This window comes from Triturus cristatus, chromosome 5_1 (assembly GCF_964204655.1).
Source record: "Triturus cristatus chromosome 5_1, aTriCri1.1, whole genome shotgun sequence".
NCBI lineage: Eukaryota > Metazoa > Chordata > Amphibia > Caudata > Salamandridae > Triturus > Triturus cristatus.
The window spans coordinates 772,916,453-772,937,374 of record NC_140587.1 but is presented as its reverse complement, the minus strand read 5'-3'; the positions used below and the strand labels follow the sequence as shown (position 1 = coordinate 772,937,374).

General features: G+C 46.5%; 1 protein-coding gene across 1 annotated transcript in view; it reads left to right on the top strand.

Annotated features, from left to right (window-relative positions):
• Positions 1-20,922, top strand: part of CABLES1 (Cdk5 and Abl enzyme substrate 1) — a 368,783-nt gene that overhangs the window by 243,883 nt on the left and 103,978 nt on the right. The window contains exon 6 of the mRNA XM_085605768.1: positions 323-479. Within this exon, the coding sequence (XP_085461894.1) occupies positions 323-479 (157 nt within the window). The remainder of the gene's footprint in view (positions 1-322; positions 480-20,922) is intronic.

Here is a 20,922-nt window from a genome sequence, read left to right as displayed (position 1 = left end):
AATGTTCACTTTATTAATATTGTTTTAACCTATGTTGATTTCTGTAATTTAGTATTTTTATTTGTGGTGTTTGTTTCTCTCTTTTACTTTTTGGTTAGATTGTGCTAGGTTAATAGTGATATATCAATCTTAATTGCATTATTTGCACTTCTAAAGAATGCAGGGAAATTGCACATTTCCTTTTCCTGTAGTTGTGCGTGGGTAAAATGATCTGAAAAATAAGTAGTCTGCATTCCTTACATAAATATGTAGCTCCCAAAATTTTCATCAATATGAGAGTTGGTTTTGTGTAACTGCTCGTCTTCTTGTTTCTTCCATCCAGACTGTCTCTTACACTCAGTTTTTATATCAAACAAATGCACTGGGGGCTCGGAGGAATACGATAGACTCTACCACGTCTTTCTCTCAATTTCGCAATGCCAGCCATCGCAGTCTCTGTCTTGCCAGGGCGAATAGCACGCAAGGAAGCGTTGATACAGGTAAAAATCAGCACATGTCAAACAATCCTGAACCTAATTGGCAACTGATGAGACTTTAAATTGCATGAAATGTAAGAAACATCTGAAATCTGATAGTAGTTCACTGATGACACAGAATATGAACTGTTAAACTTCTCATGACTACTTTGTTCACTTTTACATCATGAAACCTATCAGTCTTACACATGTGCTTGGTTCTGCGGTATGATTTTGGTCCTCTTTGCCCAACCAGTAAAATACTTACACAAAGGTTTATGTCGGGACACAAGACGTCATGGTGAAGATGAAAATGATATTTGCCTCAACCATAGTAACCATAGTTTACTGTACAACTCCCATTATTCCATATTCGTAGCATGTATTTGCTGCAGATACTCATGCGATGCATACTCCTGCCATCTAGTGTTGGGCCCGGACTCTGAGACGTTCCTCAAAAACATTTTATGATTGGCGTCGTGCATCATCTCTCCTTCCCTTCGAGGTATTGCGCATGTTCAATGGCTCATTTGTTAGAAAGTTTTTTTCCGCCTTCGGGCTCGGACAGAATGCGATGGAGCTCTTGAAGATTCGACGCATACGTGGCCTATGGTAAAGAAAACTCAACTGGAGATCCCGTGAACTACAGCCAACGGATCCAGAATTCTGGGAAGCGAATACCCAACGAGCGACACACACGCCAGCCGAGAATGCCCATCTCTGGGTGATGGAAATGAAGAAAGTCCTTTTCCGACGGTACATTCGGTGTGGGTCCAAGTGCGCACACTCCAGCACTCACGAAATGTGTAATCTGTGCCCCAGAGTACAAAGAAGACGAGTGCGCCACCTGCGCGTTGTTTAAAACGAAAAGACACTTAGGACCCGAAGGGATCATCGCTTAGTACACGCCATGGATCTGACAGCTGACGCGGGGTTCTTGCATGATAGCGATGAAGAAATCGAGGCCAGTCATCGCCCCCACTATGTTGCCTCCGATTCGTCCTCCGTTGATGAACAAGCTCCGGTCCATGTTGAGGGGCCCGCATTGCTGTCACTGATTCCTATCTTGGGACTGAGTTCCAAGGCGACGCCACGTACCGTGAGTCCTGTTGTCCCACCACGTGCCAAGACCATCTTTCTCAAACCTTCCCCACCACATTACAGTGCACCACAGCCCCTGGGCTCCGGTTGACACTGCAAGCATTCCTCGGAGCCGAGAAGGGACAAGAACATTCTCATTCGTGTGACATGGCCACATCACGGAGAAGGCTCCAGCACCACATGAGCACCAAAGCATAAGTCGGCATCGACCGGCACATCGGCTCCCAAAGCTACCAAACAGACTTTATCCACACATAAAACATCAGATCCGAAGAATCGCTCTGGATCGAGCATCTCCGAATTGAAACCGCCCCCGGCTCCGAGGACAGACAAACGCGATAGCCACACTTCGTGCAGATGACGAGCCATACGTCTGGGGTTATAAAGCCACACATAGTTTCTAAGGACACTCCACTGGCTCCAAAGAAACAAAAGACAATCTCATATGCCAACTGAGGAACAGGGCATAGTTTTTAAAGGACTGAAAAAATGCATGCAAAAAAAACGTAAAGAGACTGCCAAAACACAGCCACAAGAGTAGGATCTGCCACTGCCTTCACCACAAAAAGGTGGCATTAGAGAACAGAGCCACAAGCCCAATTACTTTTAGCCAACCTGGAACCCCACAAACACAACTACCCTCTCCATATGAAGAGGAAATGGGTGAGATCCCAGACGCAGATTTACAGGGGACACAAGACACCCACCACACCACAGACTTGTGGGATGACTACGACGTGATTCTCTCTGACCCAGATATGGAACCACCAGTACCATCAAAGCCATCACCACCAGATGACACCTCCTCGTATCACAGTGTCATTCAGAGAGCGTCAGGCCACCACAAGCTCCCAATGCACACCACCGAGGAGCAAATGGATTTCTACGTTGAGACACTTTTGCACACTGAGGGCACAATGAAGTACCTACCCATGATAGGATCCATACTGAATGTATCCAAAGATATCTTCAAAGGCCCAGTCAAATCCAGGGTCTTAACACCTCGCATTGAGAGGAAATTCAGTCCGTCTCCAACTGACCCTATATACACCAGGGGTCACCCCTCCACAGACTCCCTAGTTGTCACAATTGCCAGGAAAAGTGCTTGCAGTACAGGTCACTGGAAAAGTGCCTCCTCCAGATAAAGAAAGCAAGACTGCCAAATACCGTCTGCAGCCTGGGGTTGGCTGCCTAAGGGAGAGGGGGGGTTGGACGCAGGGCCTGGCTGCAAGCCGGGCTCTGCTGCCAACCCCACGTCACACACAACCAGAGGCCATGCGCGGTGTGGGGCTGGCTGCCTTTCCGTGGGTTGGCTACAGGGCCTGGCCTGAGGCTAGGCCCTGCGGGCAACCCCTGCTGCGCATTAAATCTTCTATAACATAATTGATAATATCACTGCAACATTTGCAATTAAATTATTGATGAAAAACTATGCATGGCAGGGCTGCGAGTTATAGTTAACTTCGAGCATGAGTTATAGTTACCAGAGCTAATTATAATTTGTGACTTTCCCCTACATCTAGACCTAAAGACATTTGGCAACCCCTAAGGGACTATTTACGAGCAACACACCCTGAAGAGGGATCCCAGTGATGTTACATAAATGTTGGTCCTATTTGCATTGGTCGAGATCCTGCAGTTGTGGGCTATAGGTAACAGGAACCGGCTAGACTCTTTACTCGAGTCGGGCTCTACTATAATCGGGGTTGCCATTGAATTATATCACTAGCCCCTTTGGCGATCCAAGTTACGGACTACCCCCTCTGGACATCATTGAACAATATCCTGTCTTTAAATTAGAAGAATTCCACTTCTAGCACCTTGCTGCCCCCAGAATTCATGTCTTGAAGAGACCCCGTACCAAGAGACGGCCGAAACGTCGTTGGCTAGTAAAAAGAGAGAGCCAAAGGAACTATAATTTATTATGTTATAACTGTTAAGAGCTCCTCTTTGTATAAATACCAATAACCACTACCTCCCCCTTCTTTCTTAGCACTTTATTTATATCATTGTTGGTTATGGTCACTTCACTTGGGTTCACTGATCACGCTGTAATGCAAATGTACATAGTGTAAATATGGATCAAATATCTTGGAAAATTCCACTTGTGTGTATATAAAGAATATGATGAAAATAAATTATATTCATTTCGGCTGAAGTGAGTACAGTTTTGATAAATGGTTATGTGGGCCTCTATTTTTATTTATCCATGTAATATTGTTATAAAAATAAAGTAAAAAACAAAAAACTTGTGATGTTCACTTGTTTTGTATGTTTAAAATGTTGCGCTGGCACTGAAATTCTCACTTAACTAACACGTTACTTTAACCTTTGGTTTTTAAAAAAAATGTTAATTAAAATATAATAATTCCTAACTATAGCGCCACTTTATCCTTTGTTTTTTTCAGTGAGTGTGTGTGTGTGTATGTATATATATATATATATATATATATATATATATGTTTATATATATATATATATTTATTTTTAAAGCACGCACAAGCGCACTTCTGTGTTTGTTTTTCACCTGTGAGCAAGGCTATTGTGCCGAAACGTTGGGATGTGAATGCGAACGCTGCTGAACACTGAATTAAACTACGTTGCCAGTATTGGGCTTCAGTTTGTTGTTTTACATGGTGGTGTTTGATGGGCTGCTCTGTGCCCGTTGTCCTGAGGCCACCCTGTAGGGGTCGGAGGCTCCAGAACGAGAGAACTGTGCTTGGTATATGTGTTATGTGTGTGCATATATATATATATATATATATATATATATATATATATACACACACACCAAAGGTTACAGGGACGTTAAAGTTTGGCTAAGATTTCACTCATATAAAATCATAGAAATTCAGTAGTTCTAGTTACCTGAGCGAACTATAACTTATGCCCCTCACAATGCACTTCTTATGACCTCACATATTAGATCCCTCATGACATGGTAAGTGACATCACTGATGATGTCGCGAATGACATCACTGATGATATCATCCGGTGATTGGGATTGTTTTCTGAACGTACTACTGAAGAAATACCATGCCCTTTGTAAATCTGCTCATGTGTCTTACTTCACGGAGAAGATCACTAGCTCCCAACACTGCCAGAAAACTTTGTTTAAAGTTGTAAACGAACTTTCAGCAGCTAGCACTTTTTTGCCAACCCCTTCTCCTTCTCAACATCAGTGTGATGAGCTAGCAATGTACTTCCAAAATAAAGTTGAGTCCATCCACCGTCCACTTGACGTGGACGCCTCCCAACTAGGGAGCTTAATGTTCCCTGCAACTCGAGCAGATAGGCACCAGGACGTATTCCCCCTCCGGATATTCAGTCTGAGAAACCTTGCCGAATTAGGTTATGGTCCTCTTTGGGCCTGGTAACACTGCAATCGTTACTGGAATCCATCAAGTCCGGTTCCCCGCTTGATCCCCTTCCTCCCTTCAAACTCACTCTTGGACGATGCTGCCCTTGCCGTGATACTCAACCTCTTCAACACATCTTTAAGTACAGGGCATGTGCCCGGTACTTAGAGATGGAAACATGCTCTTGTCCTCCCTTTGCTAAAGAAGGGTGATTTCGAATCCTCTCTGTTGGTCAAATTTTCGTCCAATCTCCCTTCTTTGTTTTTTTCTAAGATACTGGAAAGACATGTTAATTTCCAAATCTCCTCTTTTGATGCGACCCGCAATTTACTTCACCCTTCACAGTCCGGTTTTGGGGCTGGCCATAGCACTGAATCTGCCCTAAGGTCACGGAATGTCTTAGGCAAGAGCTCGACTCCGGCAGTACTGCCTCTCTCATCCTGCTTGACTTAAGTGCGGCTTTCGATACAGTGTCATACTCCATTTTGACAGACCTACTCGAGGCTTCAGGCATTGAGGGTCCGGCCTTGAGGTGGTTGACCTCCTTCCTAAAAGAGCATACCTTTCAGGTCTTCTTGACAACACACAAGATCAAAGACCTTAGCATGAACCTCTGGAGTTTTTTGAAGTGAAGTAAAAAATGTTATTGTATCAATGAACAAAAATTGTTACAAAAAGTTTCCTATAAAATATCCTCAAAACGTGCTTACTACAGTTACAATTATTAACTGCTTTACAAATATGATGTACTGCATCCGCTAAAACAAATCCTGCGATGCAGGTCATGGACAATAAAGACAACAAAACCCATAGATCAATTGTGAAAAGAAAAGAAAAAGAAAAAAATGAGTACATACATTTTTTTTTTTTAAAACAAGGGACTTTCCCCTGTGTGCAAACTTCACGAATCGGGCAAAATCATTTAAAATTTCCAGATAAAAAAGCATTCAAGGCAGAGCTATTTTGGAACAACAATTTCAATAAAAATGAAGAGTACATAAATTGAGTGAGGACGTGCAAATCAGAGTCTGGGCATACCAAATGAGCAGTACTGAAGTTCTAAAGTGCAATGTGCATTACTTAAGTGTTCTTTAACATTATGTGCAAATTTGTTTAACCTAGCCAGTTCCATCGGGATCTCCAGGCAAAACATATGTTTCATAGCATCATTGCAAGTACGCGTCCCATATTTTAAAAACAAGCATTGGCATAGCCAATAGGTCTTGCCTTTGGGACCTTATAAGTATTTAAATATGCAGCACAATATCCTTAGTGCAACATCAACTGTTGAAAGCTAAACACTTATAAGGTCCCAAAGGCGAGACCTTTTGGCTATGCCAATGCTTGTTCTGATGTTGGATGCACTGGGCATAAAGCCTGTCATCCGCACATGCCTTTGCGGCATAAAGAAGGTAAATAAAGCAATGTGACTGACGCTCTTTATTTCTGTCAGCCTACTTTGTTGTGCCACTGTGCAGATTCCGTGATCACAAATCCTGCCCGTGCCTGTCAACGGGCGGCTGGGACATATGGAGTGCACGTAATGCCTTAATAAAATATTTCCCAAACCTACCTTCAGGTCGAGTTTGCGCTATATAAAATTAGTAAGAGCAATTTACATATGCATTAAGTAGATGTAACGGATAATTTCCGGTAAATACATTTATTTAAGGCATTCATTTGAAAAATGTAGTCTGCTTTTGTTTTGAACGTTGTGGCACCGGTACCAACAAAGCCCCGGAATAACTGTGTGATCTCTGGCAGGAGCGCTAAGTTAGGCCACACACATAGTGAAGGTAAGGGGCGAGCGGCATGGCACACTTCCTTCGTACACCCAGTGGAGGCAGGGCCATCAATACTGCACACTTTGCACAGTTGTGCTGAAAGGGCACAAATACATTTGTTTTCGCCTGCCTCCAATGGAAAGCTGGACATGGAAGAAGCCCGGCATTGTTAGCACCACTTCTTCTGTGCGAGAAGGAGACACGGCCGTGCAGAGCTCATTCGAACATATTTTTTAAAACATGTACATGGGAATTATGCCCTGCTTGGGCAGAAAGCCTGTCATCAGCCCATGCCTTGGCGACATAAAGAAGGTAAATAAAGCCATCTGACTGACGCTCTTTATTTCTGTCAGCCTACTTTGTTGTGCCACTGTGCATATTTCGTGATCACAAATCCTGCCCGTGCCTGTCAGCAGGTGGCTGGGACATATGGAGTGCACGTAATGCCTTAATGAAATATTTCCCAAACCTTCCTTCAGGTCGTGTTTGCGCTATATAAAATTAGTAAGAGCAATTTCCATGCGCATTAAGTTGGTGTAACAGGTAATTTCCTGCCAAAACATTTATTTGTGGTATTCATTCAAAAAATGTAGCCTGCATTTGTTGGGAACGTTATGACACCGGTACAAACAAAGCCCCGGAATATCTGTGTGATCGCTGGCAGTTGCGCTAAGTTAGGCCACACACATAGGGAATGAAAATAAATGATCACAAATCATGCCCATGCCAGTCAGCAGGAGGCTGGGACACGTGGCTGCAGGCGAGGGAAAGCCACCGACCGTTGATCCTGTGAATTGTTTCGGTCTTTCATCCACTTAGATATGTAAATGTAGGTGGCGCCAGTTTGTATTAAAGGAATGGCTCTGCAGGATATCGCGACCTGTGTTTAAGATAAGGTGTGCTGTTTGAGGGGTTGGAGGGGGGTGTTAGCAGTAAGAGTAATGCAAAATCGCTAAAGGAAGAGGCAGCTGAACATTTTTGTTTTATTTCACCGCCATTAAAGTTAACCAAGCGCGCACGCAAATACTGTGAAAGATGAAGACAATTTGGGTGTCATTAAAGAAAACAAACACGCGCGCAATTTTTTTTTAAAGCAGTTCGAGTTTGTTTCACCACCATCTAAAGCGCATTGTTATCGTAAAGTGCTTTGTGAACGTTGTTGTCTGCCTACAAGTAATAAGCAAACCACTGTGAAAGCTGAACACAGTTCTGGTATATTTCACCGGCATTAAATAAAACCAAGTGCGCACGCAAACAACTGTGAAAGATGAAGATAATTCGGGCGCCATTAAAGAAAACAAACATGCGCATAAAACTATGTTAAAGCAGTAAGCAATTCGGGTTTGTTTCACCGCCACGCAAAAAAAATGTTAAAGCAGTCGGGACGCAAAAAAATTTTCAAACGAAAGTAATAGCGATCGCGATCAAAGCGAAAGTGAACACGATCGCTTGGACGGGAGCGCTGTGTGGCAAGCACATGAGTGGTGCGTGCGCAGTAGTGATTGGCGGCTGCGCGCGTGCACGCTCACATGCACTGCAGCTTTAGGCCACAGGCAGCACTTTAAAAATCCCAACTACAAAATGTCTCTCCGAGCCAGCGCATGCGCTGGCCTCTGCGAGACCTAACAAGGGCCTCAGTAAAGTGCGACGTGCATATATCAAGCAATGGCATATGCAGACCAAGTGAACCATGGATTCCTCATGCTGATGACCTAATCTGCAAGTGCTGATCACCTCTAAGGATTTCCAGCGCATGTTAAAATATTTTATCAGCAAGGCCATAAGCCTCACTGTTAACATTTGCTTTAAAATGATCTTATTTAACGCAGCATCGAGATATGGCTGCCTTAGCTGATCTTCATAGAAGCTTGCAAGTATCCCAGTGTTGCTTTTGGAACAATTTAATTCCTTCATGTCTTCTTCCTTAGATAATGATCTGACTTGTTATTTTAATATAGACTTTAATATGCCAGGCTGATAAGTAAAATCCTGCAATTTGATCATGTCAAGATGTAATTCAGTGCAGGCGGTTTGCAGGCCTTTACTCCACGAGTTATTGTCTTTCATAAAGATTATTTTCAGGGTTGACTTCATTGTATGCGGAGGGGCTGCACAGACCCCTCGATAGAACCGCACGAACGTTGCCCAGTGCTCGTAGCTTTGTTTATTCAACCCAAATTCCAGCCGCACCAGGGCATTTCGTGTATGCGCAGGAATGTGAAAGATTCGCTTAAAGGCTTGGCAGTTGATGTGCTTCAAGATATTAACAAAGGCGGCAGGAAATGCTAGCTGGCCATATGTAATTGAGGGAAGAAGCTTGGCCCTTATAAACTTTCTGATTGATTTTGTTGTTGGGCTACTTAGTTTAGAATTCAGCTTGCACAAAGCGAACGTCACTGCCTTAGCCTTTGTTTCGACTGAAGCGAGGTGAGCTGTTGACTTCCCATTGCTCATCAGCCACACCCCCGGGTAGTTGTATTTGGTCACTGTTGTTATCTTCAAGTTGCCCAGCCTCCAATGTTGTCTGAGTTTGTTGGCATACTTTCCAAATATAACTACCTTTTGTCTTTCCTGCATTTGCTCTTAGGTCATTCTTGTTATTGTAAAAGTTTAGTGCATCCAATAATCTTTGCATGCCTACATTTGTGTGATCTAATAGCACCATATCTTCATACTGCATTAAAAATGATCTATTTGAGCCAATTTTCGGAGGTAAAAGATTCGCATTAAGAATGGTTTTAGCAAGGTCTGCCCTATATAAATTAAAAAGCAAAGGTGCCAATAAATGATTGGGGTAAGCACCGCACCCTGCCCTAATATTGCCCTGCTGGGCCACTCAAACCCCGCGGTAAAGGCGCATCAGAAATATTTTGCGCTGGGACTTCTGTTGGCAAAGCGCCATGTGGCGTGCAGATGGGGGCGAGGGCGAGCGCCCAAATTCAAGATTTGGCTGGCTACGATGTCAACCTGGCAGGAACAAATTCACAGTTATGCTGACCTATTGCCTCACAAGTCACGTCCCAAAGATCTCTGGGGCCCCCTCACTACATATCTCCTGCGGGCTCAGAACCTGGACGAATCCGAGAGGGACGGGAACAGGGATACAGATAGGGTTAGCCCGTCCAACATGCTCTGTCCTGCACCTACTCCACTGGCAACTGCGGCTGATTGATTCCCTCACCTCCCTTATTCTTTTCCTTCCCACACATAACATGCATGGCGTTCCTAGTACGTCCAGACCTGTTACACGCTTTCTGATGTACTTGCACACCGCACGCCGGCTACACGGGCGGGGTGGGTGGCGGGTCTGCCGTTCCCCTGGATCTTTGGCAGAGTGGCCCTCACTCTACGATGGCACACACTGCATGGCATTACAGGAAGTAGCACCAGGTTACGTTCTCTGATTGGGTCATAACCATATCCTCCCAGGTCACTGGATGGGTCAGTAAGGTGCAGAACGACATCACTCCGGGCTCTGGCTGCACTCTATAGTGAGATGCATTGCACCGCAGCTCTGCACTGAACGGTCCTTTACGCCACATACTGAGTACGGTGGACACATTCTGGGAGAGAACAGATAATATTGCACTTTCCGGTTGGTTACGAAAGATAAAAGAAACCTCAAGCATTTCATGTTCGAATACACCTTGCTGATATAACTGCTCACTAATGCATACTTAAACAGCTTTAGTTACATTACTTCGCGGCCGGCCCTTATGGCTTGTAGGCGTCATGCTGTGTTAATCAGTTGATCCTTTCCAGCTAGTATTTCTTGATTATGACACTGCATATTGTCGCTGCCGGCCTGTTCACCCAGGATGTAGGCGAAAAGCTGTGTACTATTTGTTGGTGACCAATAAAGGTTTTGAAAAAAAAAAAAAGAAAAAAAAAAAAAAAGCAAAGGTGCCAATACACAGCCTTGTTTTAAGCCACGGTCTGTTGAAATCTTTTTGGTGGCTGAATTCATCGAAGTTTTCACCCGTACCTAGGTTCCAGTGTAAAGGCTAATTATTGCCTTCAAAAGAGTCTCTGGTATCCCCCAACCTTGTCATTTCCGCCACAGCAGACTCCAGTTGACTCCATCAAAGTCCGCAGAATAGTCCACGAAACATGCAAAGAGTGGTGACGACTTTTTCTGTGTAGTCTGTTCGATCATATAAGCAAGGGATAGAATATTATCCATTGTAGATGCTCCTGGCCTGAAGCCATTTTGGCAACTTGGTAGAATTTCATTTTCAATGTCCCAGGTCTGCAGGTCTTGTAGGAGGAGACTAGCATATGCTTTTGCCGTAGTTCGAGGGGTCCCTGGTATTGTCCTTTTTAGGTCTCGCCTGGCTATCGCGTAAGCGATTGCTCAGCGAGACTTATGTAGGGGCTTCAGAAAATGCTCCCAAAGGCTTCCCAGGCGGATCGGGTGGCGGTTACGCGCACAACCACGCGCATTCCATTTGCCACCAGCTACTTCCTGCGCGTGCGCCGCCTCACGCATTCAGAGAGTTTTAGTAAGGGGCACAAGACCTTAGGAATGCGGTTCATGGCCAGTGCATGTGAGGCATTCAAGCGCGAAGCTGCCATCTGGCATCGGACTTGAAAGCAGCAGACTGCTTTCGCCAGCGCGCGCTCGGCCTCACTTCCTGCATCCCCTCTTACAACAATTAACTTTCGTTATAACTCACACCCCATATGCTCGTTCCCTCCCACCCTTCCTTTGATATCCGCTTTTCTTGTTGTTTACAAACCACGCCACACACTGCTGCACGCCGCACACTGCCGCACGCCGCACACTGCCGCACGCCGCACACTGCTGCATTACACACTGCTGCATTACACACTGCTGCATTACACACTGCTGCATGCCGCACACAGCTGCACGCCACACACTGCTGCACGCCTCACACTGCTGCACGCCTCACACTGCTACACGAAACACTGCTGCATGCCTCACACTGCTGTACGCCACACACTGCTGCACGCCACACACTGCTGCACGCCTCACACTGCTGCACGCCGCACACTGCTGCACGCCGCACACTGCTGCACGCCTCACACTGCTGCACACCGCACACTGCTGCACGCCGCACACTGCTGCACGCCACACACTGCTGCATGCCGCTGCACGCCACACACTGCTGCACGTCGCACACTGCTGCACGCCGCACACTGCTGCATGAAACATTGCTGCACGCCACACACTGCTGCACGCCACACACTGCTGCACACTGCTGCATTACTCACTGCTGCATGCTGCACAACACTGCTGCACGCCGCACACTGCTGCACGCCGCACACTGCTGCACGCCGCACACTGCTGCACGCCACACACTGCTGCACTCCACACACTGCTTTTATGCGCGTTTATGCTACTGACATTGTAAATGACAATGCCTTTTATTTGTTTTAAAACCAAAACATAAATAAAAGGCATTGTAATTTTACAATGCCAATAGCTCAAACTCTTATAAATGCGAGACCTATTGCATTGCAAATGCTTGTTATGGATAGGTTGCAATAAAGAGCCTTTCCAAGTCTCTGGAATCGTTGAATTTGCCAGACAGTGCTGGTAGAGCAGCGTAAGTTTGGTTCCCCAGAAATCGCAATCTTCCTTAAATAGTTGTCCTGGTAGTCCGTTAGGGCCTGGTGCCCCATCCTTTCTAAAATTTTTTAAGATTGTTGTCTCGCGATTCCCTACGACCAAGGCTTCTGATTTTACCTCCATGTTTAATGGTTTCCCTACCACCAACGGCCCAGGTTTGTCTTCTATGGATGCTAGTGAGGTTTCAGGCAGAGCAGTAGTGGTAAGGAGTCCTTGATTGTGTGATGATGTCGGATTTTGTGCGCAACAATATAATGTTGTTACATAGGTTATCCATGTATCACTGGCAACCACATTACACCGGTCTTGGCCATACCCAGAAAGCTTGTTAATATATAACCAGAATTCAGCCTGTTTATTTGAGCTTAGCAGGGCAAAAACATGCAGCCACTCCAATTCTTGTTGTTTCCTTTTGCAGTCCCACATGTTCTTCCTGTGAATTTTCTTTGCTCGGACTTGTTTTTGATATGTTTCATATTTTCCCTCTCGTTTATGGGTACGTGTGGCTATTCTGAGTGACCTCTTACTTTGCTCCACTTTTTCGCATCGTGATTGAAATTGGCGATAAGACCTTTCTACAGAGACTGGAGAGTGTTGTTTGCCTTTTAGAAGTTGGTATACCTCGTCGCCAATTTAATCGAATTCTCATGAATATTACCTGCCATAAATTCTTCGGCAGCTCCGAAGCGTATTGAATTCAAGGCCTTATGCTATATGTTCCGGGCCCCTTCCTACATCCAAGGCCTGGTGAAACCCTACGTGCCCACCCCACAGTTGAGACCATCCAGCCGTTCACTGTTTACATTGCCCAGGGTTTGTCTTGCTCGCATGAAAGGCTGCTAGTTTTCTTACCTGGCCCCGAAACTGTTATGTTATGCTATGGCTGTTTAAATAGTGCAATGGTAACTCCATTACGGAGTGTCCCCGCACTGAATTCCATTCAGAGGCTAAGATCATAATTAAACGAGAGGGGTAAAGAAACTCCAGGGAGCAAGATTTTTCTTAAAAAGCCAAGTTTTGAGTTGCTTCTTAAAAACTAATTCTTTTGTCTGCTGTCTCAAGTATGTAGGTAGAGAATTCCACCTCTTGGTTGCCAGGTACCTGAAAGAGATACCTCCGTGATGTTTCCTGTTGAATTTAGGAATGCAGAGCAGTTTGGTTCCAGCTGATCTCAGACTGCGTGTGGGGGGTAGGGGTGTATCATGGGGCGGACATATTTTGGGCCCTTGCCCTGCAGTATTCTGTGGAGATAGCACAGGGTTTGAAGGAGATCCTCTCCTCAATAGGGAGCCTGTGGGGCGTCTCCAAAGTACTACATGTTGGGGAAAATCTAGGGATGTTTAGAAGCATTCGAGCTGCGGCTTTTTGCACCCGTTGGAGCATATATATGCTCCTTTTTGGTGCCCCCAGATAGAGGACATTACAATAGTCCAGTCTAGACGTCACGAGCACCTGTACTACTGTCTTTCTAGCATCGTCCAGGATAAGTCCTAGACTTTTTTCCAGCATTTTTAAAATCCAGAAGCAAGTACCTGCAAGAGCTGAAATCTGACCAGCGAAGTATAAGGTGGAGTCAAACCAGACTCCAAGATTTAAAATTTTCTGGCTCGGAGAAGGTGGAGATCCTAACAACATAGGCCACAACCTTGAGGACCAGATGGAGGGTTGTTTTACTACCACTAGGATGTCTGTTTTGCTGGCATTAAGCCTGAGGCAGCTGTGTTTCATCCAATTTGCCATGTCCTCCAGGCAGAGCTTAAAATCCTCTGCCGCTTTGCCTTTGTCCTGGGCTAAAGTGAGGATCAGGTGCGTGTCATGTGCATATGACACCGTCTGTACCCCATGTTTGTTCAGCAGGTCTGCCAATGGCCACATATACTGATTAAGCAGGGTTGGGCTCAAGGCGGAGACCTGAGGCACCCCCTGTTTCAGATGTTGAATAGACGAAACATAGGGTTGCAGAGTACTTTAAAAAGTGCAACCCTCCAGAAACTCCCCAGCCAGCCCAGGACCAGACCTCATATACCTACTTGGTGTAGTTTGTCAAGTAGCAGACCATAAGGGACCGTATCGAAAGCGGCGCTCAGGTCAAGCATGACTAGAGCCGCGGTTTGAACATCATCAGCAATTTTGCGTATTGAGTCTGAAGCTTCCGTGCTAAAGAAGGGTCTGAATCCAGACTGTCTCATGGAGGAGATCGTGTTCCTCTACAAACTGCATTAGTTGTTGGTTGACAAACTTCTCCGCCACTTTTTCAAAGTAGAGGAGTAATGAGATAGGTCTTGAGTTCTCAGGCTGTAATGGGTCTAGGATGGGCTTTTTGAGTAGAGGGATGACCATGGCGTGCTTCCACTCTTTCGGGACTAGGCCAGTGCAGAAAGACAAGTTGAGTAGTTCTGCTAGTACCGGAGCAATAGCAGCACTGCCCTTTTCCAGGATAGCTGGGGTTGCAGGGTCCAGGGGGGGATCCAGATTTAACTCTAAGCATTAGCCTGAATGTATTAGTCTCTGAAATAGGTTGTAAGTTGAGGAGTTTTCTCAGGGTGTCTAGCAGAGTACTGGAGAGCAGAGGCTTCTTAAAAGTCCTAGCATTCTCCGGGAAAGAAGTGTAGATGTTGTTCACTTTATTCACAACTTAGACTGCAATTTGATCACAGTGCTCAGCAGCTCTCTTCCAGCTGAGCTCAGGAACTGTCACTCTTTGCTCGCCTTCTGTAAGAACCTGAAGACTTTGCTCTTTAGTTGCTAAGTCTGACTCTGTCTTTGGGGTTGTTGTTTAGCAGCCTCTGTGGCTCTGCCTGACGTTCTGTCCGGCGCCGGGAGACCCTTGTTGGGTAGCTGTGCGCTCTATAAAACCCCAATACATACAATTAAGCCTGGGCGCAGTTTGCTGAGTTTTGCTACGCGGAACTCCGCGAAGTTCCCCAAAAACTCTGCGAAGTTCTGCGAGTTGCGGAGTGCAGTGCAAACTGCAATTTTTGCTGGTATTCCTGCCGCTCGGGTAGAAATTCTACCCGAGCAGCAACTCGCCCTTGCGATCTTACCATTCGAGATCGCAAACTTACCATTCGCGATCGCAGGCAGGGAAAAACCTCAGCTGCACATCGCAAAGCGAAGTTTTCTACACTCCGCGAGCTCTGCGGAGTGCAGAAGACTCTGCAAACTCCATGAAAGGAGCGAAGTTAACCACCCAGGCCTACATACAATACTGCAAAAGTTTAATTAGTATACTTTGTGTTCTACTAATGAGTGATACTATTGCTAGCATATGTTATGTGAGTGGCTATGTGACTGTGTGTATCTGTGTGTGAATGGGTGTGAGAGTGGTTATATGGGTAAGTGGGTGCTCAAGTAGCTGTATGGGTGAGTGAGTGGCTGTTTGAGTGGGTTTTTGGTTAACCGGGTGGGTGTGACTGTATGAGTGAGTGAGTAGACATGTCAGTGCTTGTATAGATGTGTGAATGGATATGTAAGTGGTTGTGTGGGTATGTGAGTGGCTCTGTTGAGAGGCTGTATGGGTGAGTGTGTGTGAGGAGCTATATTGGTGTGTTAGTGGGTGTGTGAGTGGCTGTATGGGTGAGTGAATGTGTAAATGACTGTATAGGTGAGTGAGTGGCTGTGTGAGTAGGTATATGGGTAAGTGGGTGGATGTCTGAGTGGCTCTGGGTGGGTAAGTGGGTGTGTGAGGGGTTGTATGGGTGTGTCTGTCGGTGCATGAGAGATTGTGTGGGGATGCGAGTAGGGTTGCGAGTGGTTCTGTGGATGATGTAGTCAGTGATGTCATTTGAGATGTCATCAGTGATGTCACGGACCATGTCATGAGTAATGTAATATGTGAGGTCATAAGCAGTTCATTGCGGGGGCATAAGTTATAGTTAGCTCAGGTATCTATAGCTTCTGAATTTCACTGGTTTTGTACAAGTGAAATCTGAGCCTAACTATAATGTCCCTGTAACCTTTGTTTTTTTCAGTGAATTTTATTAAAATGTTATATCCCAACCATAACATCCCTGTAACATTTGATTTTTAAAGTTAACCTTTTAAGTTTTTTAAATATTTTTTCCTAACTATAACGCCCCTGTAATCTTTGTTTTTTTAGTGAATTTCGAAGGTTTTTTAAATTTTATTATTTAACTTTAACCTGTAACCTTTGAGTGGGTGTGTGAGTGACTGTATATGTCAGCGAGTGTGTGTATGAGTGACTGTATATGTCTAAGTGGTTTTGTGGGTGTGTGAGTGGCTGTATGGGTTAGTGAGTGGGTGTGTGAGTTGCTGTACGAGTCTCTAAATGAATGTGTGAGTGACTGAGTGAGCCTGTGAGTGAGTATGTAAGTGTCTGAGTGGATCTGTGAGTAAGTGTGTGAGTTTCTGAATAGGTCTGTCAGTGGGTGTGTGCATCTATCGGTCTGTGAGTGGGTGTGTCAGTCGGTCTGTGAGTGGGCGCATGATGTCTGAGTGGGTCTGTGAGTGGGTGTGTCAGTGTCTGGGTCTGAGTGGGTGCATAAGTTTGAGTAAGTGTGAGTGGGTATCTGAGTGGCTGTGTGAGAGTGAGTGGTTTAGAGAGTGGGTGCATCAGTGTCTCAGTGGGTGTGTCGGTGTCTGAGGTGGTCTGTGTCGGTGTCTAACTGGGTGTGTGACTGGATGCATGAGTGTTTGAGTGGGTCTGTGAGTGCATACCTGAGTGGGTCTGTGAGTGGGTGCGAGTGTCTGAGTGGGTCTGTGAGTGCATGCCTGAGTGGGTGTGAGAGTAGGTGTGTAAGTGTCTGAGTGGGTGCGTGAGTGTGTGAGTGGGTGTATGAGTGGCTGTGTGGATCTGTGTGTGCACATGAGTGTCTGAGTGGGTCAGCGAGTGGGTTTGAGTGTCTGACTGGGTCTGTGAGAGGGTGTAAGAGTGACTTATTGGGTATGTGAGTGGAGTTTGAGTGTCCAAGTAGGTATTTGACTGGGTGTGTAAGTGTGTGACTGGGTCTGTGAGTGGGTTTAAGATGGTTTAGGTGAATCTACCAGTGGGTGTGACAGTGTGAGTGGGTCTATGGGTGGATGTAAGAGTGTCTGAGTGGGTCTGTGACTGGGTGTATGAGTGTCTTGAGTGGGTCTGTGACTGGGTGTGACAGTATCTCAGTGGGTCGGTGACTGGGTGTGAGAATGTCTAGGTGGGAATATGAGTGGCTGTGCAAGTGTCTGACTGGGTTGGTATGCAGGTGTGAGAATGTCTGAGTGGGTCTGTGAGTGGGTGTGACAGGGTCTAAGTGAGTCTACCAGTGGGTGTGTGAATGCTGAGTGGGACAGTGAGTGGGTGTGAGTGTCTCAGTGGGTCTGTGAGTGGGTGTATGAGTGTAAGAGTGTGTGTGTATTTTTTTCAGCACAATTCGTGAATCCACTGAGATTGTACACGGGGTATTTTCTAACCCATCAGGGGGTCCCCCACAGCCCCTTATATTGCACCCATGAGGTCAGAGTACCTCTACCCTGACCTCTTGTGCTTCATTACATCTGAATTTGTCCAACCGGGGGCCGTTCCCCAATATCTAGAATGGCGGTCATAACTTTCTACTCAGTTTACAACCGGCCAATCACAGCATTGCTTGTTGGGCATGCCTTCGCAGACGGTCTGCATCCCTACATATCTTTTTTTTTTTTAAATCTGTTTATTAGATAAAATAAAGTACGTTTCACAGTCATCAGTGAGCAGCATACAGAAGAACAAAACGTTATAACAGTACAGTTCCGGACGGAGTCATAAATCACAGTGTGCACTTTGGAGACACGGCGTGCGCCCTACTGCGGGCCCGCCATACGAACAGCAGCACAGCATTACCCCTTTAAATAGACGTGACACAACCGCACTCACTCAGCATCAGCCAACGTCATCTCAGCAAGGAAGTGTCTGAGCGGCCCCCAGATATCTTTCGGTTGGGATGAGGCGGGCAGCTCCTCTGCATACAGTTCCAAGTTTTCCCTGCAATATACCATGTCTGACAGCCACTTACTTAACGTTGGTTTGGCCACACCGTCCCATGTAAACAGAGTGCGCCGTTTAGCCAGCAGAAGGGCGATCCTCACAAATCTGCCCACCACGCCCTTCAGCTGAGGTACATGAGCCAACAGACACACCGCCGGCACACTTGGAAGCAAAGCCCCCGTCATTTTATGAATGTGAGTCAGCACCTCTCCCCAATACTCAAATACTGGCCCACAGCTCCACGCTAGGTGTAGAAAATCCGCATCTACCTGACCACATCGTCTACACTGAGCCGACTCCCTTAACCCCATTCTGTGCAGTCGGGCCGGGGTGTAATATACTTGGTGCAAGAATTTAAAGTGGATAATTCGCAGGTTGCCATTGGGGGTGAGGCGGCCCGTCAGCTGGCAAATCCGCTCCCAATCCGCATCCTCGAGCTGGGGATCTAGAATAGCATTCCATTTGGCAAGACTAGTATCAGGGCCGTTAACCATCTCCTCCTGTACAGCTTTGTACAATTTAGTAAGTAGTTTCTTCTTAGACGGAGCTACCAACAGCAATTGCAGTGCCTTGAGTGTGGGGGGCTCTGCTGGGAAACAGGGGTAATGAGCTTTCATGGCCTGTTTGAGACGGTGACATGTATACACAAATACTGGCGTGGGGTTTTGTATGTAGGCTAGATCATTCTGCTCTTGATAATGTCCCTGCGGGTACAAGTCTTGCATATGAGTGATACCAGCTTCTTTAAGCGATGTTAGAGGACCCGCCTCTCGTGTGACCGACAGAGCAGCGTGGTGTGCCAATGGCAGGGCCGGCGCATACAGCGGCAGCCTTTGCGTCCTACGGCCTATCGCCTGCCAGGCCGCAATTGTCATGTCCAGCGTGTTAATCTCAGCGCGTGGCGTGTGTCGGGCAGTGTGCGTGAGCATACCTCGAAGCAGGGTGGGATGGGCGTCCCCATCTTCCACCGCCACATGTGGAATAAAGTTATGTGGTCCATACCAATAGTACGCGTATTGCGCCTGTGCGCAGAGATAATACACGTAGAAGTCTGGTGCCGCGAATCCCCCTCTTTCGTACGACAAGGTCAGTGTTTTCCAGCTAATTCTAGGGTGTCGTCCCCCCCAAATTAAGCGCAGGAGTTGGGCACGCAGCAGTGTGAAAAATTGTTGAGTCAGTTTAACCGGTATATTGCAATATAAGTATAGAAAGCGCGGAAGGACGACCATTTTTATCACAGCGATGCGGTCTGCTAGGGACAAGGGGAGACGCAGCCAACCGTCCACCTGCCGCACCAGCGCGTCATAAGCCCTACCGTAATTTTCCCTGATCACTACCTCGGGATCACGATGGACCCACACTCCAAGATATTTTACTGGGTCGGACGTCCAGATCAGAGGGTATTCCAGGTGAGGTTGGGACGTAATCGTCGTGAGTGGAATGACGACCGACTTGTCCCAGTTTATCGTGAGCCCCGAGTACAGACCAAATTTAATGTATTCCCGGAGGACCGGGGCTAAGTGTGTCTGTGGGTGCCTGATGAACAAGACCATGTCATCCGCGTATAGTGATATTCCAACTGGCCGATGGTTAAAGTTGAGGGCAGACTCCCTGTGGCATTGCCGAATCTTACAAGCCAGCGGTTCAAGAACGAGAGCAAACAGTAAAGGGGACAACGGGCACCCCTGCCTCGTACCCCTCGCAATGCGGAACGGCCCAGACGTGTGGTTACCCACGCGCACCACCGCCGATATGTCCGTGTACAAAAGCCGAATCCACTGCAGCATGACCTCCGGGAAACCCATCTTACGCAGTATGTAAAACATATAGTGCCATTCAACGGAGTCAAAGGCTTTAGCCGCGTCCAGCATGACAGCAGCCGCCGGCAGCTCAGGATTAAGGATATGGAACATGGAGAAAATAGTCCGCAGATTGTGAGAGGTGGATCGCTCCGGTATAAACCCAGATTGATCGGGGAGCACCAGTCGGGTCATTAGCGGCTGTAGTTTTGTGGCCAGAATTTTAGCAAGTATTTTTGCGTCCATATTAATCAGTGATAGGGGACGATAGGAGTCGCAACTGGAGGGCGGCCTATCTTTTTTAAGGAGAGTGATAATCATGGCCTGGCGCAGAGTCGGAGGCAGTACGCCAACCTCATGCGCCTCAGCGTAAAGTTCTAGTAGATGCGGGGCGAGTAGGTCGACATAAGTCTTGTAGAATTCGGCCGACAGGCCGTGAGGCCCGGGAGCCTTTTTGTTGGGAAGAGAAAGAATAGCTTCTCGGACATCCTGCATATCTATTGGAAGTGATAGATATTCCCGGTGGGATTCACAGAGCCACGCACACGCTATGTCCGACAAGTAGTCCGCCAGAGCCGACCCGTCCACCTCCCCCCGCGTCGTGTAAAGTGTCTGATAACAATCCTTAAATTGGTCTACAATGGCCTGCGGTGTGAAGTGTTCTATGCCAGCAGCATCCACAATTTTATCTATGTGTTGATGATGCGCACGAAATTGTAATTTAGCGGCCAGATTCCTGCCAGGTCGCCCACCCTCTCCGTATGCCCTAGCCACATGTCGCTTCCCCTTGTATTTGACTTCCGTGTCCGCCCATTTGTCGTATTCCACAAGCAGCTCCTGTATACGCGCCAGCGTGGCAGCAGACGGCG